Source organism: Salmo salar, chromosome 20, assembly GCF_965601325.2.
Source record: "Salmo salar chromosome 20, fSalSal1, whole genome shotgun sequence".
Classification (NCBI taxonomy): domain Eukaryota; kingdom Metazoa; phylum Chordata; class Actinopteri; order Salmoniformes; family Salmonidae; genus Salmo; species Salmo salar.
The window spans coordinates 43,852,091-43,869,296 of NC_138310.1; the positions used below are offsets into that span (position 1 = coordinate 43,852,091).

Genomic DNA, 17,206 nt, shown 5'->3' on the forward strand with positions numbered 1-17,206 from the left:
TGAGGATCTCCAAATTGCAAATGTACGGTCCCTTATTAGACGTCCGCAAATGTTTTTAAAATACGCCAACGGCCTCAGGCCGTGCCCCAGATCTTCCGGGAAGTCATCAAATAAAGTCTCTCGAACATTTGGTTTGCGTTTTATACAATGTCATTTTTCCGCTGTTTCTGAAATGGCGAATGGCTGATTATTGCAAATGTACAAAACATCACCAAAATGACATGGCCATTTCTCCTAAATAGAAAAGACTTCGAAGACGAAATTTGGTGAGCACAGGTTTGGCCTAATGGGCTGTTAGCCCAGTTACAAGATGGCATCGAGGCCTCAACGCTTTGAGTTAAGGCAATTTTTCTGGGATTAAAGGTCAAAAACTAAAATAGAGCACTAATTTGAACGCTTCACGTCAAAGTACATGAACCTACGGTGTCAGGAAAAAAAGGACCAGACATTTATCTATCGTAATTTACGAGAAATCGTACAATTGCTGACGGCCAAAGAAATGTTTTGTTTTTATTCAAAAAAGTTAGATCCAGTTGTGGCGTGTTCAGACGAATCCGTTAAGGCGGGTTTCGAAGCTCAATGTGATTTCTGTGATTTTCTGAAATCACACACACAAAATGGGGAGTAACACAGTGAGGGGCTTAAAGACACAGAGCCTGCAATATTGACCAGCGTTTGAACTATCAACGAATCATCAGACCTAGAGCTCTGAAACTTTATATACATCTTCTAGAGCTTAAGTCGATCGTGCACAGTGAGTTATGTGTTTTGATATACCCAACCTGCAGTTTGTGAAAAACAGTGCATTCAACCCTATGTAAATCAGTCAGTTCTTAACATAAAGACTTTAAACTCAGGATTCTGTAAAAGCCTACTCCAATGAGGATGTGTTTACTTTCAGCTTCCTGTGCCAACCGGAAGTGCCTTAAATTGGGGTCACAGGGGCTGTTTCAAAGGGTTAAAAAGGTCAGCTCTTTCCAAAACTTCATATGTGTGATTAGGCAACCCTCATGAACTGTAAATCAGTCATTTCTCCCATCAGATTTTCAAGAAAAACTCACACACACAGCAAGGATGGAGTGACAGTGTGGGGCTTACAGACACACAGAGCCTGCAATAGTTACCTTCGTTCGAACTATCAATGAACTGTCAGACCTAGAGCTTTGAAACTTTAGAAACCTGTTCTAGAGCTCAAGTTGATAGTGCACGGTGAGTTGTGTGGCTCTAGAAGGTTCTCAGACCAAGAAACAGCCTTGTATATTTGCAATAACTTCAATTAATTTTGACCATCGCGTAAATGACGACATTTAGAAAAGTCCCAGAGTCACAAGACTAGGTGTATTGAAACCGCCTCGGCTCATAGAGACAGAGCCCAACGTTTCTGTCCGATAGCTCATTCAAGGACCCCGTAGCAAAGCCCGGAAAAAGTGCATTTTCAGCACCAATTAAGGTCGCTGCTCGGGCCCCCGAATGACCTATCGAGCCAAAACTAGGGAGTCGGGGTCGCCTCAGCTAGGCCTACACAATGTCAGAACTGGACCCACAGCTAGAACGTAACTACATGTTTTATGTTTTTATTATGGTTTAAACAGAAGGCGCTGTGAATTGTGGGCCTGCCCTGAAATATGTGATAGTTGGCTTCTAACTGGGCTGGACAAAGTGGGTTTGGTGTCAGAATGATTTCTTATTGACTGATGGACGCTGACTTGCTGGCTGACTTTTGTACATTTTCAATAAGTTTAAACAGTCATAAACCATCACCAAATGGACATGATGAAATCAACACAAACGAGCGATGGAGAGGAACCACTATCACTGCCCGTCCATCCCGAATTCATCGGGCCAGTCAAGTTCACTTTTCTGCAGTATTTTTGAGCATGTGAAATTTGTGATGGTAAATGCCCATTGAAACATATTGCAAATAGACAGCTGTGCGCCTGGTGAGTCGAACGGGTTACCAGGAGCACATTTTAAAAATGTTTTTTAATGCCTTTAGGAGGGTGTAAGGCATCTATGGCCGGGTAGGGAGCACCCCCCCACCCGTGCCCATCCAATAGAGTTAATTTTGGATGTTTTCCAAACAAATTGGCTGACTTCCTCTCGCATCATACATGACAAATAGATCTTCTAGGTTGATTCAGGGCTTAACTTCTTATGGATGAGGGGCAGTATTGAGTAGCTTGGATGAATAAGGTGCCCAGAGTAAACTGCCTGCTACTCAGGCCCAGAAGCTAAGATATGCATATTATTAGTAGATTTGGATAGAAAACACTGAAGTTTCTAAAACTGTTTGAATGATGTCTGTGAGTATAACAGAACTCATATGGCAGGCAAAAACCTGAGAAAAAAATCCAACCAGGAAGTATGAAATCTGAGGTTTGTAGTTTTTCAAGTCTTGACCTATCCAATATACAGTGTCGGTGGGGTCATATTGCACTTCCTAAGGCTTCCACTATATGTCAACAGTCTTTATAACCTTGTTTGAGGCTTCTACTGTGAAGTGGGGGAGAATAAGAGCTGATTGAGTGAGAGGTCTGCAAGATGGGCATGAGCTTCAGACATGCGTGCGCCCATGAGAGGTAGCCGAGGTCCATTGCATTTCTAAAGACAAAGGAATTCTCCGGTTAAAACCTTATTGAAGATTTATGATAAAAACATCTTAAAGATTGACATGTTTCTACGAACTGTAATGGAATTTGAGTTTGTCTGGCCTGCGCGTCGTGAATTTGGATTTGTGAACTGAAGGAGCGAACAAAAAGGAGGTATTTGGACATAAAGGATGGACTTTATTGATGAAGATCATCAAAAGGTAAGTAAATATTTATAATGCCATTTCTGACTTCTGTTGACTCCAACATGGCAAATACTTGTATGTTTGAGGAATTTTAATTATGAGATTTCTGTTTGAATTTGGCACCCTGCACTTTCACTGGCTGTTGTCATATCGATCCCGTTAACGGGATTCCAGCCATAAGAAGTTAACAGTGATATATCATTTGGGCAGTATAAATGCCATTTGGACATGGTTCACTGACCTTTGGGTTTGGAAGCCGACCTATGATCACATATGGCCATAACATCCTGATTTGGCACTTTTAATACTTATATTGCATTTGGACATTAAGCAATGGTTCAGACTTTTGACTTTGACTTCCTATGATAGCATATTGCAAATGGACAAAACATGCGCCTTATGGAAAACTCAATAAAATATGACAAAAGGTATGTTCATACAGTTATATATGTATAATTGACAAAGAAAATGGTCCAGAAAGCACTTTTTTAGAGGGTGATCCATTTTCTTTTTAAATTCAATTTTCAACATTTGACACTTGGGTCTTGACTTTATGTCCATTTGCAATATGAAAAATTACTGTGGAGCATGCTCGCCATCTTTGGGATTTTTGCTGTATGACACTTGGCATTTGCCATATGCCAGTTGCCATAAGCTTTGAATGAATTGCCGTCCAATTGAGTGGTATTTGCAATTGTGTATACGTTTCGTACAATGGCTATAAGATGCCATTCATTTTTGTCCATTTCATGGGGGTCTTCCCTTACCTATGTCTATGATTGGTTTATGTTTGATGTAGCCTAACATTTCATCCCAAATTGAATTTTATGAATGCCCATCCATGTGGTAGGCACCCTGTTTGTAAAACAGGCCATTGCATTGGCTTTATTAGTCCGGATTCCTGTGACTAATCAATTTAAGCTCTGAATATCAGCTACCCAACTTCATCAGGAGTTATCGTGAGCCTATTTGCAATGTGTTTACACAGCAGGGAAATGCAGAAGTATTTTCTTTTTTGCTATGATCAGTTTGTCAAAAATTGACAGATAGAAACTTGAAACCAGTGATCATGACAATGGTGATTGTCCATTCCATAGTCCATTTTACTTTGACCCGTCCTCAGTAGCGCTGCATGGGTAAAAAAAAAAAAAATCACTGGGGAAGCCATGCCCCCATACCATATTACAACCTATGTGTTGTGATAATTGCATTTGCTCTACAACCTGTTAATCCATATGCCTTGCGAACGTGATATATAGGCCCAAAGGCCGAGACAATAAGAAGTGGCAGAATAAATTCAACCACACCTGTTTTAGTCACAAAACCGGATAGCAACCTCTGTCCAGTGAAGTCCACAAAGCATATTGCATGTACAGTCGTGGCCAAAAATTGAGAATGACAGAAATATTAATTTCCACAAAGTTTGCTGCTTCAGTGTCTAGATATTTTTGTCTGATGTTACTATGGAATACTGAAGTATATTTACAAGCATTTCATAAGTGTCAAAGGCTTTTATTGATAATTACATGAAGTTGATGCAAAGAGTCAATATTTGCAGTGTTGACCGTTCTTTTTCAAGACCTCTGCAATCCGCCCTGGCATGCTGTCAATTAACTTCTGGCCCACATCCTGACTGATGGCAGCCCATTCTTGCATAATCAATGCTTGGAGTTTGTCAGAATTTGTGGTATTTTGTTTGTCCACCCGCCTCTTGAGGATTGACCAGAAGTTCTCAACGGGATTAAGGTCTGGGTAGTTTCCTGGCCATGGACCCAAAATACATGGACTACAACCACTGTAATTATTATTGACCCTGCTGGTCATCTACGGACATTTGAACAGCTTGGCCATGTATTGTTGTCGTCTTCACCTGGCACAGCCAGAAGAGGACTGGCCACCCCTCAAAGCCTGGTTTCTCTCTAGGTTTCTTCCTAAGTTTCTGCCTTTTTTCCCTAGCCACCGTGCTTATACATCTGCATTGCTTGCCGTTTGGGGTTTTAGGCTGGGTTTCTGTATAGCACTTTGACATTGGCTGATGTACAAAGGGCTTTATAAATACATTTGATTGATTTTACCTGAAATGCACAAGGTCCTCTACTCCGACAATTAATCCCCAGATAAAAGGGTAAACCTACCTAGTTTCTAGTAATCTCTCCTTCATTCTTCAGACTTTATATGGCGGTTGGCAACCAACTTTAAGGGGCATTACCACCACCAACTGGACTGGATTGTGGACCTCAGTTCATCTTTCTATCACCTACGTAATGTGAGCGGTGTGGTCAGCATGTCATTGTAATACAATGACAACTAAAATATAAAAACTATTTTGTCCAATCAACAAACGCTAAATATGATGTGGCTGTCCATGGTTCTGATTTATGTGTGTGTGTTTGTGCAAGTAGAAAAACATGTTGACTCATCCTACTTGAAGAGAAATGTCAATGCCATCCTCTCTTTCATGTTGACAAAACGGTCTAACAATGTCATACAGTACACCCTTTTATTTTTTGTTGTCCTAGGCTACTTAACGAAAATGCTTGCTCGCTAGCCTAACTTCCATTCATGGGCAACATTAGCCTTCTACATCTAGCTACATATTGAACTTCCATCTTCTCTGGCCCGGGGCACAACAATTTAACAAATTAATGGTTTAATCAGAAACGCTGTTATAATCATTGACTAGTAAACACAAGTCCAAATCTCTATCCATGGCTAATTTAGGAAAGGGACAATTGTAGCAAGCTGGTTAGCTAGCCACTGGAGGATAACACAACGAGATGCAACAATTCAAGTTTTTCTGCCAATGACATATGCTTTCAAAGGGATTTGATCGATTGGAGACAAAATCCAAACTGGATACCTTCGACACTTTTTTTTTTTTTGGTGAGCCAGGACCATTCTTTGTTTAGCTCAACGCTGACTGGCAAATTTGTTTGACTTTTTTTGTCAAGGGAGGCAAGATGCTTGCTGGCTGCTTAAGATGCTCTCTGCCACTACAGGCAGCAATGATGTCATAATTGTTTGGCCCAGACAGCATCAGATAGACGGCCTACACGTAGAGAGACAGAGGGGTGCTGTTTTGCTTGCGCAGATGCTTTCTCCTGTGACATACAATCAGCCTCTTGCGAATTGAAGGAAAATTATGAAGCACCGAGACAAAATACTTTTTTTGGGGGGGGGGGGGGGGGGGGCTGGCTTCCCTTGGCATCCATGAATACACGCCACTGCCTGTCCTGTTTGTCATGTTAACAAACAGCACATTTCTTATTTGATTGAGCATTTAGGTTAGGTTATTTGATCGGAGAAACCTGCGTGATGTAAAAAGTGTCCGTCTCATTACATTGTCATACATTTTATCTCCAGCCTGTAGGCTACAGAAAAGGCCACATACTTTTTCTACCATATCATATATTTGCGACATGATTAATGTTAGATCATTTTTTTGAAGGAACGTTGGTGGAGCACCGCATCGATGAGTCTCTCCAACACCACCCTGGAGAGGCCCGCTGGGAATGGACAATCAAAATATTTTGCTCCCCAGCCTTTGACAAAGTGGGCACTGCTTATCACAAGGCGGCATCAGCGCTCACCTAAAAAACCCATATGCCACTGGTTGAAAGAAACAAAAACATTAGAAATGCATCACACTGATGGTCATTATAATGCTGTATGATCCTTGAGGAAAAAGTGACCAGCAGTTATGAAGCACTGTTACATTATAAGTGTCTAACTATGGTAATACTGCATTATTCTGTTATCATTGTGTATTATAATGCTGTATAATGCATTATGCATACTGGCTTCATAGAAAGTGTTACCCTAACGGTAGTTAACGACTTTTAGCAACTGAAAAAATATGTCTTTATCTGATTGTGATGTGAATATTTGACCAGATAGCAATAAAAATTACATTTCCCATATCGTCTTGATCTTGTCATGATAAATACCCATTTTCCTGGTTGTAAAAGAAATCACTTAGTTGTAATCTGGTTATATGATGTCTTGTCAATCAGAAAATCAAGTCATAAATCTTGGTCACTGAAATCTGATTTTAAACCTAACCTTGTGTAGTGGAAATCACTCAGTTCTGCCTCCAGGACAAGACTCATGACAAAAAACTGGTAGGGCAGGAGTTCTCTCTTGTCAGATTATGCGGTCAGGAAAAACCGCTGACCCTTAACACGGTGCATGGCAGCCCATTCAGCTATGACATAATGTATTACAGGTGGGGCTGGAGTATTTCCTGACCATGTGACCTGATCTTTGGCTGTCGGGGGATAAGGACGACCAGGTTGAGTTCCATCCAGGTCCTTACCTGCGCTCGGTCTTGTTGATCAGGTCGGACACCTGTTGCAAGTACTCCTTGGCATATAGCACCACTGGCTCTGTATCGTTCAGGTCCAGAGGGGACAGGGCCGAGGACAGGTAGTCCAGCCAGTCCACCGCTGGAGCCAGCAGCTGAGGGCGAGAGAGGTTAGAGGTCACCCTTGTGAAAAAGACAGTTCAACACAAAAATACATTTTCAGAACTCAAGTTGCCTCATGTTGAAAAGAGTCCATGTCCCACGTAACTTCATCTTTTCACATACAAAATTGTATCCATCTATCCGATTCATGAGACATATTGGTGAATCCACACAACAGAGAAACTTTTTTTAAGCAGTGGGAATTCCCTCCATATAGATGGTGGACTAACCACTATACCACCCACGCAAGAACAGACTATTTCACGTTAGAAACAGTCTGACAAACTGAGATTTTTTTGTGTGATTTAAGCTACATTACGATTATATTCCCTTCTCCCGAAATTTGCACTCATACACTCCCCGTCATGGATTTTATAGGAATGGACTGGTGTAAGGAATATGGTGGAAATTCCCTTCAGCCATGCTTGCTCCAATCCAATGCATTAGTAAACAAGTGCACACTTCTGGAGAAGGGTAGAGAATCTGAACGCAACCTTTGATTTGTAAACTATCCCTTCAAACTGGACCAAATTATCCATCAAATTTAGACAGACAGAGACAAAACAGTAAGAGGAGCCCTCATATATTTGCGCTCCAGGTCTGACTCAATTAAAGCCGCCCCTATCCTGGAGGGTCTGTAGGGGTATTACAGTAAAACCATCAGCCCTCAGCCCCAGACACTCATCCCACTGCCTTAATAATCCAGAGCCTGAGCAGGGAGGTAGAGAGATGGGATAAAAACATTTTCTGGGCTGTTTAATTGTTTGATCTTTAATGCAAACCAAAGAGACTGCGACAGTTAGTCCTACCTGTTTTTTTCTGACAATCCTTACGATGCATTGAAACATGTTTAAAGATTAGGGTTGTCACGATACCAGAATTTTGACTTTGAGACCGATATATTAACGCCACACTGGCAGTCATGACCGCAGTCAAATTCCACGTGACCGTAACTAAGCATCTCCAAAACTGCGCTCTGATGCTGCTGATGTTCATTAGTGGCCTACCAAACTTGCTAACGGCCAGTTGCTTGTGGCCTGGTACTCAGCGCTCCATTGTCCCTTTAAATCACTATGACATCAATGCAAATAAAATCGAAAATTCAATCAAACACTTCATGAGAGCCCTGGCAGAGTTTGAGTAGAATAGGATCACCTGTTGCGAAGTGAGAGCCAGCTTCTCATAGCTGGTTGATGCATGGAATGAAATGTGTTCCTATAAACCCATGGTGACAACGTTTCTATAAGCTATGCAATTGCGTGATAAAACAGAGTTTGATGGCATCTATTAAAAAGAAGATCCCATCAGCTTCTACAGTGAGGGAAAAAAGTATTTGATCCCCTGCTGATTTTGTACGTTTGCCCACTGACAAAGAAATGATCAGTCTATAATTTTAATGGTAGGTTTATTTGAACAGTGAGACAGAAAAAAAAAAAATCCTGAAAAACGCATGTCAAAAATGTTATAAAATGATTTGCATTTTAATGAGGGAAATAAGTATTTGACCCCTCTGCAAAACATGACTTAATACTTGGTGGCAAAACCCTTGTTGGCAATCACAGAGGTCAGACGTTTCTTGTAGTTGGCCACCAGGGTTGCACACATCTCAGGAGGGATTTTGTCCCACTCCTCTTTGCAGATCTTCTCCAAGTCATTAAGGTTTCGAGGCTGACGTTTGGCAACTCGAACCTTCAGCTCCCTCCACAGATTTTCTATTGGGTTGAGGTCTGGAGACTGGCTAGGCCACTCCAGGACCTTAATGTGTTTCTTCTTGAGACACTCCTTTGTTGCCTTGGCTGTGTGTTTTGGGTCATTGTCATGCTGGAAAACCCATCCACAACCCATTTTCAATGCCCTGGCTGAGGGAAGGAGGTTCTCACCCAAGATTTGACGGTACATGGCCCTGTCCATCGTCCCGTTGAAGTTGTCCTGTCCCCTTAGCAGAAAAACACCCCCAAAGCATAATGTTTCCACCTCCATGTTTGACGGTGGGGATGTTGTTCTTGGGGTTATAGGCAGCATTCCTTCTCCTCCAAACACGGCGAGTTGAGTTGATGCCAAAGAGCTCCAATTTGGTCTCATCTGACCACAACACTTTCACCTAGTTGTCCTCTGAATCATTCAGATGTTCATTGGCAAACTTCAGACGGGCATATATATGTGCTTTCTTGAGCAGGGGGACCTTGCGGGCGCTGCAGGATTTCAGTCCTTGATGGCGTAGTGTGTTACCAATTGTTTTCTTGGTGACTATGATCCCAGCTGCCTTGAGATCATTGACAAGATCCTCCCGTGTAGTTCTGGGCTGATTCCTCACCGTTCTCATGATCATTGCAACTCCACAAGGTGAGATCTTGCATGGAGCCCCAGGCCGAGGGATATTGACAGTTCGTTTGTGTTTCATCCATTTGCAAATAATCGCACCAACTGTTGTCACCTTCTCACCAAGCTGCTTGGCGATGGTCTTGTAGCCTACACAAGGCTGGAATGGGTCTACAATCTTGTCCCTGACATCCTTGGAGAGCTCTTTGGTCTTGGCCATGGTGGAGAGTTTGGAATCTGATTGATTGATTGCTTCTGTGGACAGGTGTCTTTTTTTACAGGTAACAAGCTGAGATTAGGAGCACTCCCTTAACCAGTCTGGGCTAGGGGGCAGTATTTTCACGGCCTGATGAAAAACGTACCCAACTTAAACAGGTTACTACTCTGGCCCAGAAACTAGAAAATGCATATTATTAGTAGATTTGGATAGAAAACACTCTGAAGTTTCTAAAACTGTTTGAATGGTGTCTGAGTATAACATAACTCATATGGCAGGAAAAAACCTGAGACAAATCCAAGCAGGAAGTGAAAAGTCTGAGAATTGTAGTTCTTTTGATTCTCTATCGAAGCTCCAGTGTCTGTGGGGTGACGTTGCACTTACTAAAGCTTCCATTGGCTGTCTAAAGCCTTCAGAATGTGGTGAGCATTTTCCTGTTACTGGGCAGAGTATAGGAGCTCAGTTATGAGTAGTCTGCTTGGCAACAAAGGGATTGGATATGCTCGGTCCCGCGAGCGCGCTGCTCCTTTTTCTTCTTGAATGAATATGCCATTGTCCGGTTGGAATATTATCACAATTTTACGTTAAAAATACCATAAAGATTGATTTTAAACAGCGTTTGACATGCTTCTAAGTACGGTAATGGAACATTTTGACTTTGTCTCTCGTTCCGCGCTCACGCCCTTGGATAAGTGATCTGTACGCACAAACAAAACGGAGATATTTGTACATAAATATGGATTATTTTGAACAAAAACAACATTTCTTGTGGAAGTAGCAGTCCTGGGAGTGCATTCTGACGAAGATCAGCAAAGGTAAGAGCATATTTCTAATACTAATTCTGAGTTCAGGTTGCCCCGAACTTGGCGGGTGTCTGAATAGCTCACCGTGATGGCTGAGCCATGTACTCAGAATATTGAAAAATGTGCTTTCTCTGTAAAGCTATTTTAAAATCTGACACAGTGGTTGCATCCAGGGGTAGTCTATCTATAATTCTTAAAATAATTGTTATATATTTTGTCAACGTTTATGAGTATTTTTGTAAATTGATGTGCACATTCACTGGACGTTTTGGTGGGAATACATTTTCTGAACATCACGCGCCAATGTAGAATGCTGTTTTTGGATATAAATATGAACTTTATCGAACAAAACACATGTATTGTGTAACAATGTCCTAGGAGTGTCATCTGATGAAGATCGTCAGGTGGCGGGACACAGCCAGTCCCACCTAGCCCATAGAAGCTAGCATCCCACCTAGCCCATAGAGTGTGCTCCTAATCTCAGCTCGTTACCTGTATAAAAGACACCTGGGAGCCAGAAATCTTTCTGATTGAGAGGGGGTCAAATACTTACTTCCCTCATTAAAATGCAAATCAATTTATAACATTTTTGACATGCGTTTTTCTGGATTTTTGTTGTTGTTATTCTGTCTCTCACTGTTCAAATAAACTTATAGACTGATCATTTCTTTGTCAGTGGGCAAACGTACAAAATCAGCAGGGGATCAAATACTTTTTTCCCCTCACTGTATAGGCTAGGCCTACTATATTTATTTCTCAACTTTCCTAATTTAAAAGCACGCCTAGCCTAAGATCACCATGTGCAATGCCAAGCGTCAGGTGGAGTGGTGTAAAGCTTGCCGCCATTGGACTCTGGAGCAATGAAAACGTGTTGTATGGAGTGATACGTCACGATTCACCATCTGGCAGTCCGACGGACGAATCTGGGTTTGGCGGATGCCAGGAGAATGCTCCTTGCTCAATGCCAACTGTAAAGTTTGGTAGAGGAGGAATAATGGTCTGGGGCTGTTTTTCATGGTTCGGGCTAGGCCCCTTAGTTCCAGTGAAGGGAAATCTTAACGCTACAGCATACAATGACATTCTAGATGATTCTGTGCTTCCAACTTTGTGGCAACAGTTTGGGGAAGGCCCTTTCCTGATTCAGCATGATAATGCCACCACACACAAAGAGGAGGTCCATACATAAATGGTTTGTCGAGATCGGTGTGGAAGAACTTGACTGGCCTGCACAGGACCCTGATCTCAACCCCATCAAACACCTTTGGGATGAATTGGAATGCCGACTGCGAGCCAGGCCTAATCACCCAACATCAGTGCCCAACTCACTAATGCTTTTGTGGCTGAATGGAATAAAGTCCCCACAGCAATGTTCCAACATCTAGTTTAAAGCCTTCCCAGAAGAGTGGAGGCTTTTATAGCAGTAAAGGGAGGACCAAGTCCATATTAATGCACATGATTTTGGAATGAGATGTTTGACACAGGTATCCACATACTTTTGGTCATGTAGTGTATATTAGTAGGCTCTATGTAAAGACCAGATTAAATTGAGAATAGTTAGATGGGTGAGAACATTATCAAGCACTTGTCAAATTGTGAATGAGAGATTGATGAATTGTGTGCAACCTGTGCAAGAAACAGAGCAGAGCGCATGCCTTTCATGCAACTTTTTTCAAATCATCATTAGAGTTGCATCATGCAGGCTTAGAATATATTAGATATAAAAAAAAATTGCCTAAGGTTTGTATCACAACTAAAGTTGCATACATAACTAAATTGACCATATAGGAGGACCTGTTATCACTTTGTTAACCGCTCAACACTGAATAGCCGCATGTGCGCACTACCTCGGAAATCATTTGGGGAAAATATAATTTCCATTTTATTCAGCCATGTTCAATTGTACTCTTCATACTATAAATAATGCCACGCGAATTATAAGCAAATCTTGTCTGCTAAATGAACTAGTGGAGCCCACAGGCATATGACATAGCCAGATCAGTGTCACACCCTGATCTGTTTCACCTGTCTTTGTGATTGTCTCCACCCCCTCCAGGTGTCACCCATCTTCCCTATTATCCCCTGTGTATTTATACCCGTGTTGTCCGTTGCCAGTTTGTTTTGTTTCGTCAAGCCTACCGGCATTTTTCCCTCTGTTCCCGTCTCTTGATTGTGCCTGGTTTTTACCTTTTCTGCCTGCCATCCTGTACGTTTGCCCCACTACTCTGGATTATCGACCCCTGCCTGCCTTGACCTGTCGTTTGCCTGCCTCTGTTGCTGTAATAAACACAGTTTGCATTTGAGTCTTACCTGAAACGTTGATAATCAGGGCCTGAACATAATGATGATTCAGAATATACTATTCTGTTCTTCTGAAATAGGCTACATTTTCTTCATATCATAATATTTCTTTAGACCTGCCTAAAATAAATAATGGATTTATTGTGATGGTGTAGACTATATTAAATGGATTTATTAGACTTTTAAAATGTAGATGTTCCAAAAGGTCTGCATCAGTGGCTTGTAGTGGCTTGTTTTTTTATTCTGTTTTCACTCTCTAAATCTCACTTTTCTTAAAGGCATAGTGCAGACAAAAACGTGATTTCCCTGTTTTATATACATTTACACACTATGAGGTTGGAATAATACTCTGAAAATGATGATAATGCCCTTTTAGTGTAAGAGCTGTTTGAAAAGATGGAGTTATGGGATGCCTGGTGACATAGACCAATACTAAAGAGTTCCAAACCTCTGCTAATACCAGCTAGTTTTCAGTTTACCCCTCCCCACTCAGACCACTGACAGACCTAGCTAAATTCTTGCTTGAAAAATTGCTATTGCTAAGAAGTTGTTTCTTTTTGAACATTTAATTGAAAACAATGACAATAAGGTACTTAAAGTGGAACTGACATTATTTTAGCAAAATCCTATTTAAATCTGTTCATATACACCCCCAGGAAGAATGACACTTTTTTGCTTTACATTTTCTGACATGCAACCACTTAGATATGGCCATTTTCACAAATTCAAAGAATGTTTGTAAGGCATTTGTGAACATTTTATAGCAATATAGAGTGGGAAAGCGGCCGTGCGTTTAGACGATTAATAGACACTGCAGTAGATAAAACATCTGTCTTGTCCAGGACCGGAGTGGCGTAGCCAATCAGAGCTACAGTAGGCCATATGCAAATAAGCCATTTGTTACACGGGCCTGCCATCATTCACTTTGAACTAGACTGTGTTTACAGGCAGTTGCAACAGCGCAACTTTAGATCATTAGAACGCATTCGCCAAAAAATACACAATGGATTTCTGCAAATATGTAAATACCACTGGAGTTCTCTTACATTTGGGAACTTCACAGTCCTACTGATCAAACAACTATGAAAAGGTAGGCTATGCACATCAACAAGATCAACAACTAATGTTAGAGAGAGATAAGCTAACATTTAAAAAGGGAACATTAGATAAACCCTCTCAAACTAGTTGGCTGTCAAAATTGCACTGAATCAATGGGGAACAGTAGCCTGCTCATGCTTGTCCCAACCCATGTTTTGACAACTGAATGGGAACTTGCCCTCCTGCTCAATGCCAAATGCATTTGATTGACAACTGAGAGATATGCTAACTGTGGACAACAGTCGTTCAAGTTCAGCATAGCTAGCTAGCAAGCAAAGCGATTCACATTTCTTGCTAGCTAAACAAATGACACCTGCCTCTATCTGTAGCCACCGAAAAACAATATGAAGGGAAAAAGTCAGTCACTCACATGACATTCTCCCAGCAGCTATCTAAATAAATAGATATGCTAGCCCAGGAGTGTCAAACTCAATCAGCAGACGGGCCATATTGAAAAAAACAGCAAATTTGCTGTTGGGGCGACCCAAACTAGCCATTGTTTTATTAGAAGAAATATGTCCCTTTATAATGTCCACTTATGTACATAGGATGCTGTATATAGCATTTTAACATACTAAAACAAAATAAACAATATTTGTCCAGCCTTTGCTGCTATGCTTGCAGTATGCTGCGACCCTAATCAAAAAATATTTAATATCAAAAACAGCTATAGGTTGTTGTAACATTTAAACTTAAAACATTTTTTTTAAATTACACTGGATCACCGGTGCAGTTGAATGCAGCATTGTTGTATGGTAAACTCAAAATGTAGCTATTGTGGTTGAGTAGCCAACCTAGGCTACTGCTCAAATGCTGCTGTAATAGGCCTACATGTTTCTCCTTTGCATTTGTTTAGTTTTTTGGTTATTCGTTGTCAAGCTTTAAAAACCGAAGCCAGACTGCAACATTTTAGTAGTACTGCTGCGTGTTGTATATGGGACACTTGAAAGCAGGGCAATTGAAGTTGAATTCACCTATGCGAGATCGTCAGGCTGTAATTTCATATAGTAGATGACTCATCAGTTGACTCATTTATACTCGCTTGGGTGTCCTATTCGGCCCGCGGGCCTTGTGTTTGACACTTGCGCTATCCTATTAGTCACGTTATGACTGACTTGTGATCATTGCCCTTGCTAGTTTGATTGGATTGACATTCCCAGCCTTAGTCGTCCGTTTTGTTCAAAATATTGAGTCATTGAAACAGTGCATCCCGAATGGGTGGCGGCAGCAAATGATGTACCAGGCCAGCTGTACACTAGCAATATTTTTTGGACTACCAAGAAATGTATTGGTGAATTATATTAATCATGCATTGAACTGCATCCATCTATTCTGCCAACAATGTCTTACTGTACTTCATGGAATTTTGAGTCAAATCGAAACTATTTTTAAAACCTCTTATAAAAGTTGGTTTTTAAGCATAAACTGAGAATGATATTTTTGACTGATATGATTGTCTGTTTGTTTCATATCTGCAAAGTAGTTAAAACTCTGTCAGTTCCACTTTAACTGTTACCCAGAAATTATTTGACATTGAGATAAAATTGGCTGCATTAGGGTCCACTTTTGAAGTCTGGGAAAAATTGAAGAAATTTACATTTGAATGTAGTTACCGTTTAATTCAAGTGTGCGTTCACTTAACTCCATTGTTTGGTTGTCTGTGTTTATAGTCCCATGTAGCTCAGTTTGTAGCGCATGACACTTACAATGCCAGGGTTGTGGATTTGATTCCCATGGGGGAACAGTATGAAAAAAGTATGCACTCAGTACTGTAAGATAGCTCTGGATAAGAGTGTCTACTCAAATGTAAAATGTTTAGCGCACATGTGATGGAGTTCCCACATCACATGACCACTGGATTGATACAAATAATCATGATTCTGCCAGGAAGGCTTAGACTACTTTGTAATTAACAAGGTTTTTGGGAAAGCCTGAAGATGGTTATCATTATCATCGCTAACGGCTACACAAAGTGCTAGACATGCGCACCGCACACACACAGACGGGGATTCCAGAACGGTTGCCTCTTCAGAAAGTTGCAGGGAATACAATTCACTGATGCATGTCTTATGATGAATGCATTTGCCCAAGTTTTACTCATAAGTTCTATACATTTAGTTGATTTTCAAACGTAAGACACATTTGAAAACTCTAGTCCTGAACCGTTTTTCAAGTACTGACGTTTCGGTGCAACATGCAACACTAGTAAGGATAGGATCATAGTAGCTCCCATTCCATTACGGTATGCCTATGTATTCCAGAGTTGTAGTAGAAAATGTTAGGGGCCTGTCATGTCATGATTAAAAGCTTTGCTAATCGATCGCTTACTCCCCATTTAAGGGGTCATTGGGAACAGGGTCATGTTCAGCACAAAAAACATTTTGCAACAGACCGACAGCTAGTCCTTCCCTGTTTCAAACCATTTGATTCTGTTTGGTGCCTAATGAACATGACCCTAGAGTTTTAGTGTAATAATCTAGTGTTTAGAACCATTAGAAACAGAACAAATTATCTATGGCATTGCCATTCAAAGTCATGCCTCATCAACGCGACTGTTTTTGCAGGCTTAAGGTTAACAAACTGATTTTCTAGAGCAATTACATTCAGTTGGTCGGTGGTATACACAATCTACCCATTACCACCTATTTCACGGATTCAACCCATCCTACAAATGCTGACATTCAATTCCTATGAAACAGAAAACCAGCTTTGTTTGTTGACAAAAGGCTCCTCGATGTCCTCCAACCACTTGCATTCCCTTCACGATCTCTCTCACTAGTTCTGCTGCTGCCGTGGAGATAGAAGGACTTAGCAACAGTCACCTTGGCAACCAGGGGAACATTCACAAACAAAAAAAGAGGACTGCAGGAGATGCACAGTAGAATAGTCCTCAGAGGAGGGATAAAACACAGACAAAGGTGTGAAGAGGCTCAGGGTTTCAGATCGTAGTGGTGAGTTGGTGTGGGAGAGACTGCGAGAAAAAGCCATGCATGTTCTGACACTAATGGAGGCAGGAGAAAAAGTGGGAACAGACTGTAATTGAATAAGAGTCAACTCCGAGAGGCTTTAAAGCCTCACAAAAAAAAGCCTCACATATGTACCTCTCTTGCCCTTTCTCTCTCATACATACTCACGTCCAAGCAACTGCTTGCACATGGAAGCCCACATGCTCTCTCTTTGTAACCCCCCCACACACACACACACACACACAC

General features: G+C 41.2%; 1 protein-coding gene across 4 annotated transcripts in view; it reads right to left on the bottom strand.

Moving 5' to 3' along the window:
- ece2b (endothelin converting enzyme 2b) overlaps window positions 1-17,206 on the bottom strand; it is a 78,000-nt gene that overhangs the window by 10,699 nt on the left and 50,095 nt on the right. For all 4 annotated transcript variants that reach the window (XM_014161965.3, XM_014161964.2, XM_014161966.3 and 1 more), the window contains one exon: window positions 7,110-7,252. In XM_014161965.3, coding sequence (XP_014017440.1) covers window positions 7,110-7,252 — 143 coding nt within the window. The remainder of the gene's footprint in view (window positions 1-7,109; window positions 7,253-17,206) is intronic.